Source organism: Papio anubis, chromosome 1, assembly GCF_008728515.1.
Source record: "Papio anubis isolate 15944 chromosome 1, Panubis1.0, whole genome shotgun sequence".
NCBI classification, from domain to species: domain Eukaryota; kingdom Metazoa; phylum Chordata; class Mammalia; order Primates; family Cercopithecidae; genus Papio; species Papio anubis.
The window spans coordinates 44,412,182-44,439,506 of NC_044976.1; the positions used below are offsets into that span (position 1 = coordinate 44,412,182).

Genomic DNA, 27,325 nt, shown 5'->3' on the forward strand with positions numbered 1-27,325 from the left:
CTACTTGGGAGGCTGAGGCAGGAAAACCGCTTGAACTCGGAAGGTAGAGGTTGCAGTGCCCCAAGATCGTGCCATTACACTCCAGCCTGGGCAACAAGAGTGAAACTCTGCCTCAAAAAAAAAAGATTTAGGTTATCTGAGTATATGTACTTACCAGACTTATCAATCGGCATACGTAAGATGAAGTAATTTAAGATTTGTACAATTGAATGTTTGTAAATTTACCTAGAAAAACACACAAAAGAATTGCAATCAAATACTGAATTTTAGCAAAAATAATTTTATAAAGTAAGTGAATTTTACAAAAATAAGGCATATTAAACTTACTGTGAAAAGTAAACCGGCTGGGCGTGGTGGCTCACACCTGTAATCCCAGCACTTTGGGAGGCCAAGGTGGGAGGATCACTTGAAGTCAGGAGTTTGAGGCCAGCCTGGCTAACATGGCAAAATACTAAAATACAAAAATACAAAAAAATTAGCTGGGCGTTGTGGTGCATGCCTGTAATCCCAGCTACTCAGGAGACTGAGGCAGGAGAATCGCTTGAACCCAGGAAGTGGAGGTTGCAGTGAACTGAGATCGGCCAGCCTGGGTGACAGTGTGAGACTCCATCTCAAAAAAAAAAGCAAAGAAAAAAAAAAGCAAATCTATAAAACTTTTCGAAGAAAATATAAGCACATGTATTCATGACTGTGTAATCAGGGATATATTTCTTACATGAACAGTTGTTTTGGAGAACAATTTGGAATATCCAGTACTTTATGACTCAGTAGTTCAACGTCCAAGAAATATTTTCTACGTGTGCACTAGGAAACAACTGCAAGAATGTTTACAGGAGTATTGTTTTAATGGAGAAGAAAAAGATGGAAACAAAATTAAATTTCCATTTACTAGAGAATAGATAAATAAATATTGGTATATTCATAGACTGGACCACTGTCTGAAGATTAGTGAACTAAAGTGAAATATATCCACGTGGGTGAATCTCCCAGTTTTCATAATGTTGGCTAATGTCAACAGAGGAATACATATAATATTATACCATGTATATATAATTTTAAAACATGTAAAACAATACTAATTTTTTATGAATCCAAAAACATATGGAAAATATAAAAAACAAATTAAGAATAGTTGTTAATTTAGGACTGGTAGGAGGTGGGACTTGATACACTTGGAAAGCAAGTCACAGTGGCCCCAACTGTTATTGTAAAGGTTATTTCTTATGTCAGTGGTGTGTGAAGTCATCTCTTTGTTATATTATTTCCTATACTATTTTATTTGTCTAAAATATTTTCTAATTATCACCCACTGCCCTAATCCCATTTCATTCCTTCTGTATGCTTGCCACTAATGCCCTTTATAATTCAGCAGCAGTTAACGGCTGGCCTAGCATGCCTGTAATCTAGGGGAGATGGTTCCATCTAGTGGGAAAAATGTCGCATGTATTCTATGGGACATTCCTTTTAGGAAGGAAGATTAAAGAAGTAATAGTTTGCCTGAGTCTAAGAGGCCGGGCATGGTGGCTCATGCCTGTAATGCCAGCACTTTGGGAGGCCGAGGCGGGTGGATCATGAGGTCAGGAGATCGAGACCATCCTAACACGGTAAAACTCCGTCTCTACTAAAAATACAAAAAAAAAAAAAAAAAAAAAAAGCCACATGTGGTGGTGGTTGCCTGTAGTCCCAGCTACTCGGGAGGCTGAGGCAGGAGAATGGCGTGAACCCGGGAGTTGGAGCTTGCAGTGAGTCGAGATCACGCCACTGCACTCCAGCCTGGGAGACAGAATGAGACTCCATCTCAAAAAAAAAAGACAAAGAAAAAGTTATTATTTAGAAATATATGACCTTTTCCATTATTAAGATAATACTGTGAATTTCCTAGGACATTTAGGTAGACCAACAGGTCTCAGATGGGTTCTTATTTCTAACTTGCATATGTTTTGTTTTTCAGAAGGAGTTGAGCCTTCCAAGAAGAGGCAGCTTGTAAGTAGATGATTATTGCCATTATGATTATGATCTCCTACTTAGGAACCCCTCTTGGGAACATTTCCCACTGTCATGTGGAAGAATCCCACTCAGGAATATTTCTTTCTGTGTACTCGTATCTGAGCTAGGGAAGCCAGCAGGCCAACTGACTTCTCCCACTAGGTCAGATTTTCCCTCCTCCCCATTCCTCTCCACCTCCAAATCCCTCCTCTGTCTCAGTTTTTGCATAACATTTTGAGAAAGTTACAACTTAAATGTTCACCACAGTCTTACACTTGTGCTTTGAGATTTACTGAGTTTTAGTAGACTCAAGCTAAGGAGATAGGAATATTAAAATGGAAACCCTTTGCATTTACATCTATCCCATAGCATGGTATGAGGAGAAGACCAACTTTTCTGATAAGCTGAGGCAAGGGCAGCTCAGTTTGGAGACTACGTTGAATGGAATAGGTTCCCAACCTGTTTGGTTTTTTTCTGGCTTTAGGGTTAGGGGAGATTAATAAATAGTCTTTGTCCCTGGATTTTAATTTCTTATATTCTCTTGGACTGCTTTTCCCCTAGGAATTTGGTTGGGGCAGTATTAGAAATTTGGCCAATCAGAATCACCTAGAATGCTTGTTAAAGTGCGGAGTGTGAACTTAATACATTAAAATCTCTATGTTGGGGCCCAAAAACCTGTACTGTGTATACCTACAATATACTCATCTTTACCATGATTTACTAGTAAAGTCACATCTGGGGAACCCTAAGGAAATAGAGCTGTGATAAAACAATGGCTTTTAAACTTTTCCTTAACAAAAAAAAAAAAGATCTAATTAAGGAGGAGATCACAACAATATTTATATTTATGTATTAAGTATACTTTACGTACACATCATATGCAATTTTTAAATGTATGAAACACATAGTAATTCTTTCTGTTACTGTCCATTTTAGGATTTTGTTTTGTGAAAAATGCTCTCGTGATTAAATTTTCCTCTGAGATTTTTGTGTAGCCTTTTGGGCTGTTTACGAAAGCTTATTTTGGTTTGATATGAAGAGACTTGAGTCAGAAAACTCATAAGGTTCAGTCTTGACCATGCCATTTAACTAGCTTTGTAAACCTAGACAAATCACTTTATCTTCTTAAATCTGAGTTGCCTTATCTATAAAATGAAAATAATGTTACCTGTGTTTTCTTCTTACTAAGCCTGTTAGAAGGATCATTTAATATATGTATAGTGCTTTATTACTTATAGTTTAATTTTAATATACATTAGTTTTAGAATTCTTAATGGGTTAAATTTGGATGAATTCTATTATTTAAGAGGCACATTTTAAATTTTAAATTCGGTTTCTAGCAGTGAATATTAGGTCTGGCTTCACAAGTGTCCTGAGTCTTCTGTAAATGGCAAGGGCTCTCCCAGGACTCTTAGAGGAATGATACACCAAGTAGGTATGCATAACTGAAAAGGAGTAGCTTTTCAGCATCATAGTCAGCAAATATTTGTACTTGGTCATTTTTCTACTCTTTCTGCCCTCCCCTCCTCTTTTTTTTTGGTTCCTTCTATCTGAAAACTGTCTGAGATTTGCCTTTTCTTAGTATTAAGTGAAATAAATTAAGACCTGAGACAGGTAGCTTCTTGCAGGAATGTGTGTCCTCAATGAATGGAGTTGCTGAGAAGAAGGAGAAGGAGGAGTATTCTTATTTTTATATTATATCAGAATAATTTTTTGGTTATTTTAGTGATATCTAAAGTTAGGCCTACTCTAACTGCCTTAAAAATGTTTACTTAATAAGGGTCAGAAATAGATTTTCCCTCCTCTTTTTGATAAAGTAACTCACATTTAAACAATTGATCACTCAGTAAATACACATTAATATCTACTCTGGGTCAGGTGCCATGGCTCATGCCTGTAGTCCCAACACTTTGGGAGGCCGAGGTAGTTGGATCACCTCAAGTCAGTAGTTCGAGACCCGTGTGACCAATATGGTAAAACCCTGTCTCTACTAAAAATAAAAAAAAAATTAGCCGGGCGTCGTGGCATGTGCCCTGTAGTTCCAGCTACTCAGGAGGCTGAGGCAGGAGAATTGCTTGAATCCAGGAGACAGGTTGCAGTGAGCTGAGATCACACCGCTGCACTCCAGCCTGGGCGACAGAGTGGTACTCCGTCAAAGAAATAATAATAAAAAAAATAAAAAAGCCTACTATGTGCTGGGTAGAGTGATCTAAGTTCTGAGGCTGTTAAGATTCAACTAGGTAAATTCTTCTCTTTTGAAGAGCTTACACTTAAGTAAGCCAGAAATTCTTCAGTTTTTTAATATAAACAATATCCTTTCTTATCTCTAATATTAGAGGAGTAGAAAAAGTTTTGTTCTGGAATGAAGCAAGGAAACATGGGTACTAATATAGGCTTTGCCACTAACAAATTACGTGTGGCTTTAAAACAGGAACTCCCACTTCTGGACCTGAATTGCCATACTTGTAAAATGAAGGGATCGGCTACCTGATCCCTGTGCTTAGTCATCTCCCCAAACAATTGAAGTTCCATGGTCCCTCTTGTACACAGAACTGGGCAAGTCTTTGTAGGGAGTGTGCAGTAGGAGGCAAAGTACTGCTTAGCATTTGTAGTAAAGAAAACAGAAAGGTAAGAACCACAAAACAAGTATTTGAATAAGTTTAATTACTACAAAATTAGTTGTGTGGAAAAACTGATGTTAATAAAATGAGTGACTTACCATCTGCTCTACTGTTTCTCGTCCTCATAGCCTGATCTGGAAAATTTTTTAAGTTTCTGTAATTGTCATTTAAGTCTTGGTCAGAAGGAGGGGGCATTATATTTGTGTCCCTGTTTGCCTCTTTCTCAGAATGGTTCTCCCAAGAGCAAATCCTATGGTGTGCTCATTCCAGGTTACAAAGGCTCGTTTCCATATCCTTCATGGGCATAGAGAAATTTAGAATTTGCCTCTAGTTTGGTGTTCTTGTCCTTTGAGAGAGCGTTTTTGTTAATTAATTTTTGAGGCTTTCAATTGCTGTGCTTTTCCACATAATATGTTAGTTGCATTAAAATGGACAGGAACTCAAATATGGGTTTCTAGACTTATGTGACAACTTGGCACTATACAAAATACACATTCTTCCACCTAACAAGTAATTCGTCTGAAGTCTCCAAATTGGTAAGTGAAAGTATAGCATGAACATTAAGAGCTTGGGTTTGCAAGTCAGGCAGATGTGGATTTCAGTCTTGGCACTATTACTTACTAGATGTTTTTTGGTAAAAGCAGTTACTGTATTTTTGACTTTTTGCCTCCATTCACTTTGTGATTTGCTCAAATCTTTCCATCCATGCATCCACCATACTATATTATTTTAGTTTCAATTACACGTGGGCACTATTCTAGATAGTGGAGATACAGTAGTGAATAAAGCAGACAAGGTCCCTGTGCTCATGGAGTTTCCATTCTACTTAAGAGAGACAAAAACATGTATGATATGTCATATGGTACTTACTGCTATGGAGAAAAATAAAGCCAGATATAAGATAGGAGGATGTGTGTTTCTGTGGGGTGAGGGTTGAAATTTTAAATTTTAAATTGAACTGTCTAGGCTGGGTATGGTGGTTCACACCTGTAATCCTAGCACTTTGAGAGACTGAGGCAGGAGGATCATTTGAGTCCAGGAGTTTGAGACCAGCCTGGGCAACATAGTGAGACCCCGTCTCTATAAAAATATTTTAAAAATCAAAAAAATTTGGATTGTCCAGGAATTTTCTCATTAAGGCAACATTTGAGCAGAGAACAGGAGTCTGGAATGAGTGATATTGAGATAGAGATGGATCCGTAAAAATATATATATGTATATATTGTATATATTTATATGCTTATATAAGTATATATTTATATATTGCATACATATTTGTATATGTATCTATAAGTACACACACATACACACACACATTTGTAGTGACATTGGTCAGATTAGGGAAGAGAGCTGTTAAATTCCAATGCGCAAAATGCAAACATCATCTATGCCCGCCACGATAAGGGCTTTATTGGGGAAAGGTGGTTATGAAAGTTCTTTTGGCCTGGCTTATACCATTTATTTTAGATGTAGCTTCCTGAAACTAAATCATTTTCATTTTTAGAGAGCTATTTCTTATTTAAACCCATCTGGGTATTTTTTTAATGCATTAAAAAATGTAGTTTAGAATATCAGACCTCAGGGAGTTGATAACCTTGTTCAAAGTATACATATCTGTGAAAAGAAGATTTTGAAGTTCTAAAGTTACTTTTATCTGTTTACCCAGCCTAGAAGAGTTTTATATTTTACTTTTTCATAATTGAAGCAGCTCTGAATGGCTTTTCTTGCCCAATGCTATGGAGGGGGCCTCTTTTTGGTGATTCCTTTCAAATAGGATTTTTTCTTTTGCTGCTGTTGTTATTTTGTTTGTTTTTGTGACAAGGTCTCATTCTGTAGCCCAGGCTGGAGCGCAGTGGCGCAGTCTCACCTCACTGCAACCTCATCCTCCCTGGCCTCAGGAGATCTTCCCACCACAGCCTTCTGAGTGGCTGGAGCCACAGGCACCTGCCACCACACGTGGCTAATTTTTTTATTTTTTGTAGAGATGGGGTTTCACTATGTTGCTCAGGCTGGTCTGGAACTCCTGAGCTCAAGCTGTCTGCCTGCCTTGGCTTCCCAAAGTGCTTAGATTACAGGCAGGAACCACCATGCCAGGTGATTATTTATTTTGTTTGTGAATTTTAGCACCAGTACCTAGACCCTACATTTGGGAGCTTAATGTAAATAATGCTTATGTCTCCAGTTACCCTGAAAGTAAAGCTTTTCTAATACCCATTAGGCTTAAGATAATTTTCTTCATATTTCATGAAATGTCTTGCTTTATTTCTTAGAGGCTATGAGCAGTCAATTGAGATAACGCACTGTAGGAGTGGAGAGGTTGCTGTTGGTTGCATTCATCATGGGGTATGTGTATATGTGTGTGTTGATATTATTAACATTGCTGGCTTGTCGTCTTTAGTGCCCTTGGGGATAGTTAACCTTTTGTTTTGTCAGCTTACCCATTTGGGCAGTGGACTTGGATACCAGATATTGGATGAAAGGAAATATCTAGTGTCTGCAGTGATAGGCACTGCATAGTGGGCAGGGAGGAGTTCCTGGGCCTCAGGGATGCGATGCGTCAAACTTTGCTCCTGTGAAACTGACAGCGTCATGTACTTTCCCATTCTGATGCAACTTGATGCCTGGATCAATGCTTCTGGAAAATGTGCTAAAAAGAGATGCCACCTGCTGCATACACATAGTAAACCTTTTGTTGAGGTATCAGTAGTGTCTGATATAGGGCTTCAATTTTTCTGTGGGGCTTTGAAAATCAGGAAATTTTGCAACCTTTCAAGACACAAAGTGATAGCTTTGTGTTACATTTAAGACCCTGTCTTTTAAAAATTGGTCTTATATAGGAAGTAATTTTATATAGGTTCTGTTAAGTGTCCAATGGGAAGGCAGGACATAGCAGAGGTTGGGAGGGAAGTAGACATAGTCATCACTCATATCTCTACAGGGAACCATTTTGTTGTTTAAAAATGGACTTAGTTGTCGGTGAGCTCTGCCTGTATAGGTGGGATCTAAAAATCCTTGAGAACCCGTTTTTGTTACTGTATGTTGAGAATAGTTATTGTTATGCTCATTATCCCCACATTTGTATTGCTAGATCTCATAACTGTCCATTCACCATAATGTGACTGGATATCTCAAAGACATCTGAACTGTAGCATTTATGAATCTGAAGTCATTGTCTTTCTCAAAAATCAGGTCCTCTCTTACACTCTAGCTTACTAAATGGTACTGCTTCCTCAAGGTAGGAAATTTAGTTATTCTTGTTGCTGTGCTCTTCCTTACACTCACAAGTCTTTTCTGTTATACCTCTCAAATATCTCTTGGTGTTCTGTCTTTATTTTTATTTTATTTTATTTTTTTGAGGCGGAGTCTGGCTCTGTCCCCCAGACTGGAGTGCAGTGGTGCAATCTTGGCTCACTGCAAGCTCCACCTCCTGGGTTCATGCCATTCTCCTGCCTCAGCCTCCCAAGTAGCTGAGACTACAGGTGCCTGCCACCACGCCTGGTTAAATTTTTAAATTTTTAGTAGAGATGGGGTTTTACCATGTTAGCCAGGATGGTCTGGATCTCCTGCCCTCGTGATCCGCCTGCGTCGGCCTCCCAAAGTGCTGGGATTACAGGTGTGAGCCACCTCGCGCTGGGCTTTTTTATTTTATATTTTTTGAGACAGAGTCTTGCTCCCTTACCCGGGCTGGAGAATGGCATGATCTCGGCTCACTGCAACCTCTGCCTCCCAGGTTCAAGTAGCCTCGTGAGTAGCTGGGACTACAGACGCGTGCCAACACGCCCGGCTAATTTTTTGTATCTTTAGTAGAGGTAGGGTTTCAGCATGTTAGCCAGGATGGTCTCAGTCTGAACTTGTGATCCACCCGCCTCGGCCTCCCAAAGTGCTGGGATTACAGGCTTGAGCCACAGTGCCCGACTGGTATTCTCTCTTTCTTTATACTACCCCTGGTATATCTAGATAGTCCCAGCCATTGTAATCTCCTACCTCTGCTACTGCCATAACCTCCTAACTGGCCTTTCTTTATGTGGCATTGCTCACCCTCAGTCTACCTATCATAGAATAGCCAGGAAAAGCTTTTTAAAATGCAGATTTCATTATTATATATTCATTTAAACTTTTTTGGTGAATTTTTTTTTTTTGAAACAGAATCTCACTTTGCCACCCAGGTTGGAATACAGTGGTGTGATCACAGCTCACTGCAGCCCCATCCTTCCTGAGCTCAGGTGGTACTCGCACCTCAGTCTCCCAAGTAGCTGGGATCACAGGTGCACGCCACCACACCTAGCTAATTTTTGTACTTATTCTAGAGATGGGGTTTTGCAATGTTGCCCTGGCTGGTCTTGAACTCCTGGGCTAAAACTATCTGCCTTCCTCGGCCTTCCAAGGTGCTGAGATGACAGGTGTGAGCCTCTGCACCTGGCCTTTGGTGAATTTTTTCTTACTCTTAGAATCACACCTGACTGTCTATACAATGTGGTTGCTATATTTGTCTCCATGTTTTGCACAATATGTTCTCTGTGCCTGGAATTTTTGTTTTGTTTTGTTTTGTTTTGTTTGAGACGGAGTCTCACTCTGTTGCCAGGCTGGAGTGCAGTGATGCAATCTCGGCTCAGCAACCCCTGCCTCCCTGGTTCAAGCAATTCTCCTGTCTCAACCTCCCCAGTGGCTGGGACTACAGGTGCATGCCACGACACCCAGCTAATTTTTATTTTTTTTAGTAGAGACAGGGTTTCACCACATTGGTCAGGCTGGTCTCGAACTCCCAACCTCAGGTGATCAAGCGATTCTCCTGTCTCAGCCTCTGGAGTATCTGGGACTACAGGTGTGTGCCACTGTGCCGAGCTAATTTTTATGCTTTTAGTAGAGACAGAGTTTCACTATGTTGGCCATGATGGTGTCAATCTTTTGACCTCGTGATCCACCTGCCTCGGCCTCCCGAAGTGCTGGGATTACAGGCATGAGCCCCCATGCCCAGCCGGAATGTTATTTTTCCATCTATACCAGTCTAGTTCCTACTCATCTTTCAAGTCCCAGCTTACATCTCACTTCCTTAGGAAAGGGTTTCCTGACCTCGCCCAAACCTTGCTTAGACTAAGTTGGGTTTCCCAGAACATACTTTCATTAAACCCTCTACTTTTTCTTCATAGCTCTTACATCAGTTATAGATAAAGAACTGTTTGTCTGCCTTCCCCCATTGAGTAGCATATTAGTGTTAGCTCAGGCTGCTGTAACAAAATACCACATGCTTAAATAAGAAAAAATCATTTTCTCACAATTATGCAAACTAGGAGTCCAAGAAGGTGACAACATCCTAGGTTTCTGGTAAACCTCTCTTCCTGGCTTGCAGAGAGTGGCCTTCTTGCTGTGTGCTCACATGGCCTTTATGTGGTACACCAGCCTGAGGATAGGGGCATAGATCTATCTCTTCTTCTTTTTCTTCTTTCTTCTCCCTCCTTCTTTATTTCTTCCTCCATTTTCAAGGCCACCAGTCCTATAGGATTAGAGCCCACCCCATGACCTCATTTAACCTTATTTATTTCCTAAAGAACATATATGGAAATATAGTCAGATTGGGGGTGAAAGCTTTGACATGAATTTTGGGGAGACACAGTTTAGTCCATAGCAGGTGGTAAGCTCTGTGAGGTCAGGACCATGTTGTGCGGTACAATATGCTGACCCCATGGCCTGCTATAGAGTTTAACACAAATTGGCAATCATTTGAGCTTGTTCCAAACATTGGTATGGTCTGGCACAAGAATGCAAGTAGAGGTATACATGTTTAATTGTTTAAAATAGAGCTACCAAGTTGTAAAATAAAATAAATATGTTTTATCCTCCTACCTCTAGAGATATAGTTGCATAATAATAAATTTTGAAATAGGTGTAAAGCTATTGATTTTTAAAAATAGGCACATGTTAAATATTTAACTCATTATTAGTAAGGGAATATGGCAGATATATTAGCCAGTTCAAAGAAGTGAAAGAACCACAAAGTGATATGTGTTGTGTATGTGTAGTGTTGAAATAAATTTATTATTTATTACAAAATTGAGTTTTTCCATGGAGAGAAGGGAAGTCAGTTGCACCTTCACTGTACAGAATTTATCAGCATGCCTATAGACAAACATTATTTTGTGGACCAGATGTACTGGCTCACACCTGTAATCCCAGCACTTTGGGAGGCTGAGGCAGGAAGATCACTTGAGCCCAGGAGTTTGAGACCAGTCTGGGCAATGCAGTGAGACCCTGTCTCTGCAAAAGTTTTTTGAAAAAAATTAGCCAGGATGGTGGTGACTGCCTGTAGTCCTAGCTACTTAGGGGGCTGAAGTGGGAAGATTGCGTGAACCTGGGAGATTGAGCCTGCAGTGAGCCATGATTGTGCTACTGTACTCCACCCTGCATGACAGAGAGAGACCCTGTTTCAAAAAACAAAAAAAAAAAAGAGAAAAGAAATTATTTCACATAACATCAGTTACCTATAACTTACAGAGTTGTAAAGTAGCTCAAAGACAATAAAAGACAAACTAGAAGAGTGTTCTCTGAACAATGCATAGTCTTTTATTGGAAATATCTAGTAAACTTTTTTCTTTTTTAACTTTTTCTATTTTTTTTTTTTTTTTTTAATAACCTCCTACCTTTTCATCTAAAATAATCTGAAACATTTTTGGTTAAAAAAAAAAAGGGTGATCTCATTGGGTTTGGCCTGATTATTTGCATAGTGTAGCCAGAATATTAATTTACCATAAGGCCTTCTTAAGTTTACTTTGCTGTAAATTTTTATAAAGAATCTCAGATTGGACTTTTAAAGGCCTCTATTATTTGTATTTTGAGGCTAGGAAGGCAAGCCTAAGAAACTATCACATTTCACTTGTAATAACTATAAATTTGGGTGAATTCCTAAGGGTCCTGGGCCTTCCAGGAAGTGACCTTCCTTATCATCTGTAAGTCTGGACCCTGTAAAACCAGATACCAGGCCAGTTTTCCCAGGAAGGTTTTGTAAGTATTGGCTCTATAAAGTCAACCATAATTCCTTAAAAGTGGTTTGTTATACCTGATCAAATGAGCATGATTCTGAAATGCGACCTTTCAGGCAAGCTCTTTGTTGGACAACGAGTTTTTACAACATTCTGGTCAAAAGGAGAACAGATTCTTGTTAGCCCTATTCAAATAACTGTATTGCCTTGAACTGTAAGGAGACTCAGTAAGACGTTCTTAGTTCTGGGTTAGGGGAGGGTCAGTGAGAATCAGATGTGATTTAGGAATATTTCATTTTACAAGAGCAAAGTCTACTTAATTGTTAAGAGTTATACATAGCTTAACAAGGAATACAGCTGGCTCCCTTGCATATTAGAAAATGGACATTAAAATAATATTTCAAACAAATTACTATAATCATTTCTTATAGTTCATACAGTTCTGTGTACCTAATTCTTATTTCACTGGATCTTAGGTTAGTACTCGGCTTCTTAACTAAAAAAAGTTCTGGAAATTCTGACTCAGTCCACTGGAATGATCTGGATGTTGTCCAGTTGTCCAAGCCGTGCCGTTGGAAGCCTGTCTATTCTTTGATGTGTCAGTAGTTTTAAAATACCTGCCGCAGTCCTTTTCCATGGAGCTCTGAGACAACTCTTCTTTGTTGAAGACACAGACTCTGGCTTCTAGTTGACAGGCCTCAGCACAAAACAGAATCTCTCTGCATGTGACAGAGTTTCATAAGAATAATGCAACTAACAAGGAAATTAAGTTGTTTTTGTCACATGTAAAATGAGAATAATATGGCCAGTCCAAAAACTTATAGCAAACTGTAAGAGATTACTGCAAATAAGACAGTGAAGGTTACGTCTGATTTAGAAAACATAGATAAACGTAATTTTAGAGAGGGAAAAATCTTCATGTATAACATATAATATTCTTGTGGTATTTTACAGATACCAAAAACATACCAAAAATATACTAAGGGTATCAAGTAAAGAGATTCAGTGGGTCTGGAATATCTGTACATCTATATTTTCTGTCCTGTACATCTGTATTTTTATAAAACTCCACTGACCTAGAAGGTGCTGGATTCAAATGTTAGAAGTAAGGTTGTTACCAAGTAAACATTTTCAATTTTTGTTATTTATTTATTTATTTATTTATTTATTTATGTACGTATGTATGTATGTATGTATGTATTTGAGACGAGGTATTGCTCTGTTGCCCAGGCTGGAGTGCAGTGGCTCTGTCATAGCTCACTGCAGCCTCAACCTCCTGGGCTCAAGCGATCTCCTGTTTCAGCTTCTCAAGTAGCTGGGACTATAGGCATGCATCACCATGCCCAGCTTATTTATTTTGTTTAATTTATTTTTTATTTTATTTTAATTTTTTGCAGTTGGGCGAAGTAGAGATAGGGTCTTGTAATGTTCCCCAGGCTGATCTCCAACTCCTGGGCTCAAGTGATTCTCCTGCCTCCCAAAATGTTGGGATTACAGATGTGAGCCACCGCACCTGGCCAGTATTTTAGATAATAACTGAAATTAAGACTGAAAACACTTCTTCCTGTAAGAGATTAAAAAAAAAATAAAAAGACTGAAAACACTAAACTTTTGTGCCTAAAATCTGGCAGAGTTCTATCAGAACTCAAGAAACATTGTGGCTAATGAGGACATTTACAAATCTCTAGGAGTTTTCCATTAATCATACAATAACTAGAATATTTATAGTAATAGCATTTTACCCATGCAACTTTAACCTAGGGAACACTGAACGTGTCTTCTGGTAGACAACTTTTCTCATGAAATTCATTAATAACAAAATAGTAAACCTAATTATTTCTAACATTTCTCTAAAAAGGAGAAAACATGTCTTTGTGATTTTGCCGAGGATGTTTTAGTATATCTCAGAGATAGTTTTTCATATTAAAAATACACTGACCCTAGCACTTTGGGATGCCAGGGTGGGAGGATCACTTGAGCTCAGGAGTTTGAGATCACCTTAGGCAACTTGGTGAAACCCTGTTTCTACAAAAATATATAAAAGTTAGCTGGGCATGGTAGTGCACACCTGTGGTCCCAGCTACTCAGGACGCTGAGGTGGAAGGATTGCTTGAGCCTGGGGGGTGGAGGCTGCAGTGGACTGAGATCATGCCACTGCACTCTAGCCTGGGTGACAGAGTGAGACCCTGTCTCAAATATTTAAAAAAAATAATACACTGAAAGTTTTATTTTATTATTTTCTACACGTAGGATCTGATTTGGGAAAAACAAATCTTCAGAGAAACACTTAAGATAGGATTGTTGGTGCTTGAGAAATAATACCTGGTTACTTATTTAACCTAAGTGACAGTAAAACATTTATAAACAAACATAGAAAGTAACACAATTTTAAATAACTGTAGTTTTTTTTATGAGGAACCCTATGCTTGCTTAATTAAGGACATGGTAAGTCATCATGAAGCACAGAGAATTTTTCTAGCACGACACAAAATATTTGCTATCTAGGCATATTACACAACATAAAAGAATAACTTTAATATTGTAGGTAATGGCAGTAAACAGTTAACCAAGGACATGGACTCAGCAAAATTGAATAAATTATTTGCTAAGATTTTAACCAGTTTTAGCTTTTCAGACTCAGGTATTATAAACCATGACAGTCAAAATTCACATTCCAAGTTTTGCCCTTCATTAGTTTTCATATTCTGGAACAGACTTATGCTTTACTTGAGGACAAGTTCAGGGGTTCTCAAGGTCAAAATTAATTTGATAATGAGTACTAAGATGTTATTAAGATGCGGTGGATTTTTAGTGTTATCATCAAATGAATCAGTAAGTATTTTTTAATGCCTCAGTTTCCATTTTCAGTACTGTAATTATTGATAGTTATATCCCACAGAAACAATTTGGGGTCCTTTGTTTTGTTTTATGAATTTTGGCAAATATATATACCCGTGTAACTACAACCACAATTAATAGATAGAACATTTTTATTACCCCCAAATATTCCTTCCGTAGTTTTGCAATCAATCCCATCTTCCACGTCTTGGTCTCAGGCAACCACTGATCTGTTTGGCACTACAGATTAGCTTTGCCTGTGGTAGAATTTCATATAAATGAACACATCAAACGACCTGCTTTTTTGTATCTGGCTTCCTTTATGTTTCAGTATTTCCTTTTGTGACTATAGCACTATTTGATGGATATTTGGGTTGTTTCTAGTTTTTGGATATTATGAATAAAGCTGCTGTAATCATTCATGTGTAAGTTTTTTTTTATGGGCATATGTTTTCATTTCTCTTGGGTGTATACCTGGGATTGGTCAGCCCATAAAATCAGTGTCCCACTCTGCTGCCACAGATGGGAATAACTTAGCCATAAATAAATATAAAACAAAACCCAGTTGTGTAAAGGAAAATTAAAATTAGAAATGTGGAGATTCCATAAACTTCTGTGTTCAGCTGGGAGCCAACTTTAGATTGCCACTTCACATTTACCTGTGGGAACCAAGCACTGATGAACATGAATGGTCCACATGAGGTGTACTTCTCTGATGTGACTCACAGGTTAATTCTTTGGGCATTTGGTGGAAGACTTCCAAAACTGTTTAACAGTTTTTTTAAAAAAAATAAAAGCAAAAAATCATGGCTTTCATCCAGATATAAAATGAAAACATTCAAAGACGAAAGAAAAACAGCATATCATCAAAGAGGGAAACAGGCAAATATTACAACCAATTCTATTATCAATTTTTATACAATTGAAAATGGCAAAATGTCAAAAATGATAGTTGAATTAATACTGCACGTGTCTATGTGTTCATCTATTTAAATGAGAAATAAAGTAAAGGCAAATTCACAAATTATTAAAATAGTTACACTTTTACTTGGCTTTATTTTTAGCAAAATTGTTATTTGTAATCAATAATTTCTTATAAATTGTATTCTTTTAATAACAATGCCAAATGAAACAGACTTTCTTGAATGACTATATTTCTTAGATTTCTTTTTTTTTTTTTTGAGACCGAGTCTTGCTCTGTCACCTAGGCTGGAGTACAGTGGCACTGCCACCTCTGCCTCCCTGGTTCAAGGAATTGTTGTGCCTCAGCCTCCTGAGTAGCTGGGACTGCAGACATTGGCGCCACCACACCTGGCTAATTTTTGTGTTTTTAGTAGAGATGGGGGTTTCACCATATTGGCCAGGCTGGTCTTGAACTCCTGACCTCAAGTGATCCGCCCTCCTTGGTCTCCCAAAGTGCTGGGATTACAGGTGTGAGCCACTGCACTCAGCCTCTTAGATTTTTGTTTTAATATTTACTGGTTTATAGGATATTGCAAAGGATAGAGTTGAAGAGATTCATAGTGTGAGTTACTGGGGAAGGGGGAGGGAGCTTCAGTGCCCTCCCCAGCCTTGCCACTTCAGTAACTTCCATGTGTTCAGCTATCCTGAAGCTCACTGAACCCTGTCCTCTTGGGTTTTTATGGAAGCTTCATGAAGTCAGTATTTCTTGCCCCAGGTATAGGGTGGGACTCTCATGGGAGAGCCTTAAGACCCACAGTCAGAAAGGCTGGGGAACATTAAAGTGAAAGGAGAGCCAGAGAAGGTCACAGGCCTGCCCCTGAGGCCTAACACAGCCAACATTCTAACAAAAGACTATAACTAGGGCTATGGGATTTATGAGCCAGAAACCGTAGATTAAAACCAGTATGTATATCGTAACACCACAGGTCACCCCCTAGTTTGTGACCACAGATCTTTTATATCAAAAAATATTTGTATATGCAATCATTAATGGTTAGTCCAGTACATCATACTGTATGAATGTCTCCCAGGATGAGGCCATTCAGGTTTGCAAGTTTCCTATATCTTGTCAAGTTCCAAAAGCAGGATTGGCCTTGGTAAACATACAGCTTCATACTTCCATGCATCTGGAATAATTGAGCTTGAGACAGTGTCAACTTTTGTTCTTAGACTCTTTTGGGCTGTTAACATAACATTGAATTTTCCTCAGTTAGTAACCCTAACTCATTTATTCACTTCTTTACTCTCAGTTATGGTTTCTCCTTCTCTCCATTTATACCCAAACCTTTTCACCTTTGAAAGGGACATTAGAATCTCTCCTGTGCAGTTCCAGATTGCAGGCAGCAATACAAATCTAGGAGTAGGTCCTCCTCAGACCACTCCCATTCGGATAGGGCAAAGTTATATAGGAGCAGAACTTGTGAGCTGTTTTTACCAGCAGGCAATATAGCTGCATTCACTGTTAGTCCCACTTTTGCTAAATGGGGTAAAAGCACTACCCACCCCAGTAATGTTCTTAGGAATTTTGCCATTAGGTTCAAAAGCATAGTTACAGTTTTTTCTTAGAAATCGTCCCTGATGTTTTAGAAACTTGTAGTTGCAACCATGGTCCTAGGACCACTGCATCAGGTAGGAGAGAAAAAAATAAATTTTTTAAAGGTGATTTGGGGAGGAAAGAAAACTATAGGCTAAACAAAGTGGCTCATACCTGTAATCCCAGAACTTTGGGAGGCCAAGGCAGGAGAATTGCTTGAGTTCAGGAGTTTGAGACCAGCCTGGGCAACATGGCAAAACCTGGCTCTACCAAAAATACAAAAAATTAACTGGGTATGGTGGCGCTTGCCTGTCGTCCCAGCTACTTGAGAGGCTGAGGTGGGAGGATCTCTTGAGCCCTGAAAGCGGAGGTTGCGGTGAGCTGTGATCACGGCACTGCACTCCAGCCTGGGCAACAGAGCAAGACCCTATCTCAAAAAAACAAACAGGGCCAGGCACAGTGGCTCACATTTGTAATCCCAGCACTTTGGGAGGCCAAGGCAGGCAGATCACCTGAGGTCAGGAGTTCGAGACCAGCCTGGCCAACATATAGTGAAACCCCCTCTCTACTAAAAATACAAAAAAATTAGCTAGGCGTGGTGGTGCATGCCTGTAGTCCCAGCTACTTGGGAAGCTGAGGCAGGAGACTTGCTTGAACCTGGGAGATGGAGGTTGCAGGGAGCCAAGATGGCTCTGCTGCGCTCCAGCCTGGGCGACAGAGTGAGACTCCGTCTCTCAAAAACAAACAAATAAACAAAAACAAAAGCAAAAAAAAGAAAAGAAAAATTATAGTGGTTATACAAGTGCACTCCTCCTTGGTAAGAATTGTGTAGTCATACTGGCATCCTCCCTAACCCCTCTTCCCCAGATCAACCAGAAAAACAGAGAAAAAGTCCCATGTTAAGTGTGAGCACGTACATCCTTATGATCGCCTGTAAACCAGCCCTTCATGCTTTTTATCTCCACCTGTTTTAGACAACTAGCGTTTCAATTGCCCATTCTACTTCTCTGTCAAACTATTACTCTAAGGAGGATATCTCACTCTGTCCATTGTTGGACACTATGGGCTGTACAGTGTGTTCCTTGGTCTGAAGAAATGATGGTGGGCCATCCAAATCCATGCAATATCTTGGGTTCTGTTTTTTTTTTTTTTTTTTTTTATGGTACTCTGAGTATTTTTATCTTCCATGGGATAAGCAAAGCCCACTCCAGAGTCAGTGTCTATTCCCGTCAAGACCTATTTGTAGTTCCCAGGGCTACCAGCATCAGTCTCATTTGCCAGCCATATTCAGGGCCTTCCTACCAGAGAATCTGCCCCATAGCCATCAGCAATCTCTGTCTCTATTGCTGAGAAACAGAACAGTTCTTTCCGGCAATTTGTACCTGAAAGGGTGCAAAAGGATCATGTCTAGATTCAGCTCATCTCTGCACTGCTACGGTGCCCCCATACTCACTTTTTTTCAGGGACTGAGGTAGCCACCTCAAGGGAGCACATGGGATGTCTACTTATCGATCCCTGTCACCTTAATGCATCCCTCAAATCTCCTTAGGGCCATGCTCCATATGAGCATTCTTTTACCAGGCCAGATTTCCATTGTCCTCTCTCCTGAGTGTATAGCCAAGCCATTGGTTATATCGCATGAGGTCGGTAAAGACCCAAACACAGGGGCTTCTACCATTGTTCAATTCTTCCATCAGTCACTGTTAGAAAAATAGAATGCAATTCAGCCCACCAAGCAGATTTGTTTTTACTTTCTTTGATCAGAGGAGCAGTTTTCCAAAGCAGGATGGTTTTCATTTACCTTGGAATTGCCATCCATGAACCAAGCAGCTCTTGGTCAGATTTTTTTTTTTTTTTTAATTAAATTCTATTTAGAGGAAATTTGCTCTGCTGAAGCAATAGAAGTTAGAATTGGCCAAAAATGTTTTCTTGTCTTTTCTTTTCTTTCCTTTTTTTTTTTTTTTTTTAAGATTCAGGGATACATGTGCAGTTTTGCTACATGGATATATAGTGTAATGCTGGGATTTCGGCGTCTAGTGAATGCAGCAGCCAAATAGTGAACGTAATACTCAATAGGTAGTTTTTCTATGCTTGCCACGCCTCCTGTCCCCTTTTGGAGTTCCCAGTGTCTATTGTTTCCATCTTTATGACCACACGTACCCATTGTTTAGCTCTCACTTATAAGTGAGAACACATGGTATTTGATTTTCTGTTTCTGAGTTATTTCATATAGAATAATGGCCTCCAGCAACAGCCATATTGGTACAAAGGACAGGATTTCATTCTATTTATGCCTGTATAGTATTCCATGGTATATATGTACCACATTTTCTTTATGCAATCCACTGTTGATGGGCACCTAGGTTGATTTCATGAATTTGCTATTGTGAATGGTGCTGCGATAAACGTACCAGTGTAGGTGTCTTTTTGATAAAATAATTTTCTTATGCTATGTCATAAGGCCCAAGGGGAAAAAAAAGAGCTTTACAAACAAAAATTTTTTTTTTTTTATGATTTCTTTTCCTGGTCCAGCACAATGGCTCATGCCTGTAATCCCAGCACTTTGGGAGGCCGAGGCAGATGAATCACGAGGTCAGGAGTTCAAGACCAGCCTGGCCAACATGGTGAAACCCTGTCTCTACTAAAAATACAAAAATTAGCCAGGCGTGGTGGTGTGCACCTGTAGTCCCAGATACTTGGGAGGCTGAGGCAGCAGAATTGCTTGAACTTGGGAGCCAGTGGTTGCAGTGAGCCGAGATCGTGCCACTGCACTCCAGCCTGGGTGGCAGAGCGAGACTCTCTTTCAGAAGAAAAAAGAAAAAAAAAAAAGATTTCTTTACTCTTGGGTAGATAGCCAGTAGAGGGATTGCTAGATCAAGTGGTAGTTCTATTTTTAGATCTGTGAGAAATCACTATACTATTTTCTGTAGGGGTTGAACTAATTTATATTCCCACCAACAGTATATAAACATTTCCTTTTCTCTGCATCCTCACCAATCTGTCATTTTCCATTCTGACTGGTATAAGATGGTATCTCATTGTGGTTTAATTTGCATTTCTCTGATGATTAGTGATGTTGGATTTTTTTTCATGAGTTTATTGGTCACTTGTCTTCTTTTGTGTCTGTTCATTTCTATTGCCTACTTTTTAGTAGATTTTTTTTTTTTCTTATGATTTAAGTTCCTTATAGATTCTGGATATTAGTCCTTTGTTGGATGCATAGTTGGCAGATATTTTCTCCCATTCTATGGGTTTTTTACTCTGTTGATTGTTTCCTTTGCTGTACAGAAGCTCTTTAGTTTAATTAAGTGTCATTTGTCCATTTTCGTTGTGGTCGTATTTGTTTTTGAGGTCTTATTCATAAATTATTTGCCTAGGCTAATGTCCAGAAGAGTTTTTCCTGGGTTTTCTTTTAGGGTTTTTATAGTTTCAGGTCTTAAATTTAAATTTTTAATTCATCATGTGTTAATTTTTATATATGATGAGAGATAGGGGTCCAGTTTCATTCTTCTGCATATGGCTAGCCAATTTTCCCAGCACCATTCATTGAATGGAGTGTCCTTTCCCCATTGATTATTTTGGTCAACTTTGTTGAAGATCAATTTACTGTAGGTGTATGGATTGACTTCTGGGTTCTCTGTTTTATTTCATTGAGCTGTGTGTCTGTTTTTGTACCAGTACCATGATGTTTTGGTAACTATAGCCTTGTAACATAATTAGAAGTTGAGTAATGTGATGCTTCCAGCTTTGTTATTTTTGCTTACGATTGCTTTCACTGTGTGGGCTCTTTTTTGGTTCCATATGAATTTTGGAATAGTTTTTTCTGGTTCTGTGAAAAACAACATTGGTAATTTGATTAAAATTGCTTTGGGCAGTATAGTCATTTTCACGATAGTGATTTTTCCTATCCATGATCAAGGAATGTTTTTCCATTTGTTTGTGTTGTCTATAATTTCTTTCATCAGTGTTCTTTAGCTCTCCTTGTAGAGGTTTTTCATCTTGTTGGTTAAATGTATCCCTAAGTATTTTAATTTGGTTGTGGCAACTGTAAATGGGATTGAGTTCTTGATTTGATTCTGAGCTTGAATGTTGGTGTATAGAAATGCAACTGATTTGTGTATTAGTTTTATATCCTGAAACTTTACTAAAATTGTTTATTGGGTCTAGGAATCATTTGGAGGAATGTTTAGGGTTTTCTAGGTATAGGATTATGTTGTCAGTGAACTGATATAATTTGGCTAACTCTGTTCCTATTTGGATGCTTTTTATTTTTTTCTCTTGCCTAATTTCTCTGGCTACCACTTCCAGTACTATGTGGAATAGGAGTAGTGGGAGTGGACATCCTCATGTTGTTTCATTTCTTCGAGGGAATGTTTTCAGTTTTTGCCCATTTGGTATGATGCTGTTGGCTGTGAGTTTATCATATATGGTTGTTACTATTTTGAGGTGTCTTCATTCAGTGCCTAATTTGTTGAAGGTTTTTAATCATGAAGTGATGTTGGATTTTATCAAATGCTTTTTCTGTGTCTGTTGACATGATCATGTGGTTTTTGTTTTTTACTCTGTTTATGTGGTGAATCACATTTATTGATTTGTGCATGCCGAACCATCCTTGTGTCCCACGCGTAAGACCACTTGATCATGATCCAGTTATCATCTTGATGTGCTGCTGGGTTCAGTTTACTAGTATTTTGTTGAGGATTTTTACATTCATGTTCATCAGGGATATTGGCCTGTAGTTTTTTTGTTGTGTCCTTGCCAGATTTTGGTATCAGGATGATACTGATTTAGTAGAATGAGTTAGGGAAGAATTCCTCATACTCGATTTTTTTTTTTTTTTTAATTTTCAGTAAGATTGGTACAGTTCTTTGTACATCTGGTAGAATGTGGCTGTGAATCCTTCTGGTCCTGGCCTTTTTTTTTTTTTTTTTTTTTTTTGGTTCATAGATTTTTTATTACTGATTCAGTTTTATAGCTCATTATTGGTCTGTTCAGGATTTCCGTTTCTTCCTGGTTTATTCTTAGGAGTTTGTGTGTTTCAAGGAATTTATTCATTTCTTCTAGGTTTCTCTGGTTTATGCTCATAGAGATGTTATAGTAGTCTCTGAGAAGCTTTTGTGTTTCTGTGATATCAGTTGTAATGCCACTTTTGTCATTTCTGATTGTGCTTATTTAAATCTTCTCTTTTCTTGGTTAATGTATCCAGCGGTTTAACAGTTTTGTTTATCCTTTGAAATAACCCACTTTTTGTTTTGTTGCTCCTTTTGTCATATTTTTGGTCTCAATATCATTTAGTTCTGCCATGATCTTTCTTATTTCCTTTCTTTTGCTAGATTTGGGTTTGGCTTGTTTTTGGTTCTCTAGTTCCTTTAGCTATGATGTTAGGTTGTTAATTTCAGATCTTTCTTTTTGATGTTAGGCATTTAGTGCTACAAATTTTTGTCTTTTTCTTTTTGGAGACAAGAGTCTCACTCTGTCACCCAGGCTGGATGCACTGATGTGATCTCAGCTTACTGCAACCTCTGCCTCCCAGGTTCAAGCGATTCTCCTGCCTCAGCCTCTTGAGTAGCTGAGATTACAGACACGCACCGCCACGCCTGGCTAATTTTTGTATTTTTAGTAGAGACAGGGTTTCATCATGTTGCCCAGGCTGGTCTCAAACTCCTGAGCTCAGGTGATCCACCCACCTTTGCCTCCCAAAGTGCTGGGGTTACAGGTATGAGCCACTGTGCCTGGCCTAAACTTTAGTCTTAACACTGCTTTTGTTGTATTCTAGAGGTTTTGGTGTGTTGTGTCTCTATTTTCATTTATTTCAAAATTTTTTTTTGATTTCTGCCTTAATCTCATTGTTTAAAGTCATTCAGGAGCAAATTGTTTAGTTTCCATGTACTTGTGTGATTTTGAGAGTTCCTGTTGGTATTGGTTTCTAATTTTATTCCATGAGGTCTGAGAAGATGGTTGATATGATTTTGGTTTTTGAAAAATTTATTGAGACTAGCTTTATGACCGAACATGTAGTCAGTTTTAGAGAATGTTCTGTGTGCAGGTTAGAATGAGTTTAGAAGTGGATTCTTCCTGAATCGAGTCTCCATATGAGAACATAGCCCAGGTGACACCTTGCTTGCAGCTTTAAGAGACCGTAAGCAAGGACCCAGCTAAGCTGTGCTTGAATTCCTGAATCAGAAACTGTGAGATAATAAATGTGTATTGTTTTAAGTGGCTAAGTTTTTGCTAATTTGTTAAGCAATAGAAAACTAATACATTGTGAAAGCCCACTTTTCCCATTTTCTTGCTTACTTACTTGCTTATTTATTTGTTTAGACAGGGTCTCAGTTGGCTAAGCTGGAGTGCAGTGGCACTATCATAGCTCACTGCAATCTTAAACTCCTGGTCTCAAGTGATCCTCCCACCTCAGCCTCCCTAGTAGCTGGGACTATAGGTGTGTGCCACCACAACCAGCTAATTTTTAATTTTTTTTTTTTTGAGACAAAGTCTTGCTCTTGTCCCATAGGCTGGAGTGTGAGGGTGCGATCTCAGCTCACTGCAACCTCTGCCTCCCGGGTTCAAGCGATTCTCCTGCCTCAGCCCCCTGAGTAGCTGGGATTACAGGCGCCTGCCACCATGCCCGGTTAATTTTTGTATTTTTAGTAGAGATGTGGTTTTACTATGTTGGCCAGGCTGGTCTAGAGCTCCTGACTTTAGGTGATCCACCTGCCTCGGCCTCCCAGAGTGCTGGGATTACAGGCATGAGCCACCGTACCCGGCCTTAAATTTTTTTTTAGGCAGGGTCTGGCTGTGTTGCCCAAGCTGGGGTGCGTTGGTGCAATCACAGCTCACTGCAGTCTTGAACTGGGCTCAAGCAGTACTCCTACCTCAGTCCCCCAAGTAGCTGGGACTATAGACACATGCCACCACACCCAGCTAATTTTTGTATTTTTTGTAGAGATGGGATTTTGCCATATTACCCAGGCTGGTCTCAAACTCCTGAGTTCAAGTGATCCACCTTCCTTGGCCTCCCAGAGTGCTAGGTTACAGGCATGAGCCACTGTGCCCAACCCAGACTGTCATTTTCTTGCTTTTAATTTTTGTGTATTTTATTGCAGTGTGACTTTTTTTTGAGAAAGAGGCCTTGCTCTGTTACCCAGGCTGGAGTGTAGTGGTATGATAGAGTAGCTCCTGCAACCTCGGCCGGGTTCAGGTGATTCCCCCACCTCAGACTCTCGAGTAGCTGGGACCATAGGGACATGCCATCATGCCTGGCTAATTTTTTTAAAACTTTTTTATAAATATGGGATCTCCCTATGTTGCTTATCTTGGTCTCAAACTTCTGAGCTCAAGTGATCCTCCTGCCTCGGCCTCCCAAAGTGCTGAGATTGTAGGCGTGAAATAACCACCTTATCCTAAAGATTACTTTGTTATGAAGTATCTAATTTACATAGAAAACTCTTTTAAAGAGACGAGTCTGGCCTATCACAGGCTGGAGTGCAGTGGCCAGCGTCGACTCACTGGCAGCCTCCCAGGTTCAGGCCATTCTCCTGCCTCAGCCTCCGAGTAGCTGGGACTACAGGCGCCCGATGAAAACTCTTTTGACTAAAATATGTTTAATCTTTTTTTTTTCTTTTCTTTATTATTTTTTTGAGGCATAGTCTTGCTCTGTTGCCCAGGCCGGAATGCAGTGGCGCCATCTCGGCTCACTGCAAGCTCCGCCTCCCAGGTTCAAGTGTTCAGGTGATTCCCTTGCCTCAGTATCCCGAGTAGCTGGGACTACAGGCATGCACCGCCATACCTGGCTAATTTTTTTGTATTTTTAGTAGAAACTGGGTTTCACAGTGTTTGTCAGGCTGATCTCGAACTCCTGACCTCAAATGATCTGCCCGCCTTGGTCTCCCAAAGGCTGAGATTACAGGCATGTTTAATCTTTTAAAAAAATGAAAGAGCTGGCCTGGCGTGGTGGCTCATGCCTGTAATCCCAGCACTTTGGGAGACCGAGGAGGGCGGATCACGAGGTCAGGAGATCGAGAGCATCCTGAATAGGGTGAAACCCCGTGTCTCCTAAAAATACAAAAAATTAGCTGGGTGTGGTGACTGGCGCCTATAGTCCCAGCTACTTGGGAGGCTGAGGCAGGAGAATGGCATGAACCTGGGAGGCAGAGCTTGCAAGCAGTGAGCCGAGATTGCGCCACTGCACTCCAGCCTGGGCGACAGAGGACGACCCTGTCTCAAAAAAAAAAAAAAAAGAGCCAAACTTAGATTTCAGATACTACCCCAACCCCCATCAAATGGTAACTGGTAAGTGTCTGTTTAAGTTTGTAAAAAATTGCCACATAATTTTCCAAAATGTTTATGCTGTTGTACTTTCCTACTAGGGATGTCGAGGGTTCCAGTTGGCCCATTTCCACATCAAAACTTGTTACAGTCAGAGCCATTTTATTGAGTGTACACTGGTATATCATTGTGGTTTTGACTTACATTTCCCAGATGAATAATGATGTTGAATATGTTTTTCATGTCCTTATTTGCCATTTGTGAATCTTTTGTGAAATGTGTTCAGATATTTAGCTTATTTTGAAAAAATGAATAAAAAAATTATTGAGTTGTACAAGTTGTTTATATATTTCAGATGCAGACATATCGTCAGATATATATAGTCATGCAATACTCTGCAATGTTTTGATCAACAACAGACTGCATAGACACTGGTGGTCCCATAACATTATAAAGGAGCTGAAAAATTCCTGTCACCTAGTGACATCTTGATGATCCTGACCCTGTGTACACCTAGGCTAAAGTGTGTGTTTGCGTCTTTATTTTGGACAACAACGTTTAAAAAGAAATAATAAATTTAAAATTTAAAAATAAAAAACAGCTTATAGACTACAGATATAGAGGACAAAAATATTTTTGTACAGCAGTACAATATTTTTTTAAGAGTAAAGTTAGAAATTAAAGAGTTTAAGGTAAAAATGTTACAGTAAGCTAAGATTAATTTATTGTTAAAGAAAACAAATAATGTAGCCTAAGTGTACAATGCTTGATGTTATTGTTATATAATGTTATATATATTATTGTTATTATATAATTATATGATTATACGTTATTTTATATGATATTATCATTATATAATATATAATTATATAAATATAGTTATATAATTTTTAATAATATAATTATAATATAATTGTATTATATAATTATATACTTATTATATGTTTATATAATGTTATTGTGCAGTGTTAAATAGTGTAGCCTAAGTGTACAATGTTTCTATAAAGTCTACAGTAGTAGACAGTAATGTCCTAGACCTTTACATTTACTCACCACTTACTTACCCAGAGCAAGTTCTAGTCATGCAAACCCCACTCATGGTAAGTGGCCTATACAAGTGTACCATTTCTATCTTTTACATGTATTTTTACTGTACCTTTTTTATGTTTAAATGCACAAATGCTTACCATTGTGTTACAGTTGCTTACAGTATTCAATGCAGTAACATGCTATACAGGTTTGCAGCCTGGAAGCAATCTATAGGCTGTACAATACTGTATAGCCTATGTGTGTGGTAGGCTATACCATCTAGGTTCATATAAGTATACTCCATGACGTTCACATAATGATGAAATCACCTAACAATGCATTTCCCAGAAGGTATCTCTGTTGTTAAGCGATGCATGACTGTATATATTGTGACTTATTTTTCTCCAGCTTGCCTTTTCCTTTTTGGAAGGATGTCTTTCAAAGAGCAGAAGGTCTTAATTTTGATGTTCTTTACTTTGTGAGTTTTTTTAGTTAGTACTCACTCATATTCTGTCTAAGAAATCTGTGCCCATCCCAAGATCATGAAGATTTTCTCCAATGTTTTCTTCTAGAAGTTTGTAATTTTAGCCTTTCTGTTTGAATCTTAACTCCTTTTGAATTAATTTCTTTAAAGTCTTAAAAATTGTGGCAAGGTACGTATAACAAAATTTGCCATTTTAACCTTTTTTTTTTTTTTTTTTTTTTTTTTTTTGAGACAGAGTCTTGCTGTCATCACCCAGGCTGGAGTGCAGTGGCGCGATCTTGGCTTACTGCAGCCTCTGCTTCCCGAGTTCAAGCGATTTTCGTGCCTCAGCCTCCACCCTTTTAACCATTTTTAAGTATACAATGTAATGACATTAAGTATATTCACAGTGTCATGCAACTGTTGTCACCATCTATTTCTAAAACTTTTCCATGGTCCCAGGTAGAAACTCTGTGCCCATTAAGCAATAACATCCTTCTTCCCTTCTCCCAGGCCTTGGCAGTCTCTGTTCTACTTTCTTTCTCTATGCATTTGCCTCTTCTAAACGCTTCATATCAATGGAATTATATAGTATTGTTCATTTGTGTCTGGCTTATATCACTTAGCATAATGCACATCTATATTAAAGTCA

General features: G+C 38.9%; 1 protein-coding gene across 9 annotated transcripts in view; it reads left to right on the top strand.

Annotated features, from left to right (window-relative positions):
* The window catches only part of MAST2 (microtubule associated serine/threonine kinase 2), a 256,656-nt gene that overhangs the window by 107,853 nt on the left and 121,478 nt on the right, over window positions 1–27,325 (top strand). For 8 of the 9 annotated variants that reach the window (XM_031668117.1, XM_031668122.1, XM_031668126.1 and 5 more), the window contains one exon: window positions 1,952–1,983. In XM_031668117.1, the coding sequence (XP_031523977.1) occupies window positions 1,952–1,983 (32 nt within the window). The remainder of the gene's footprint in view (window positions 1–1,951; window positions 1,984–27,325) is intronic. The other variant, XM_031668125.1, reaches the window with a different exon arrangement.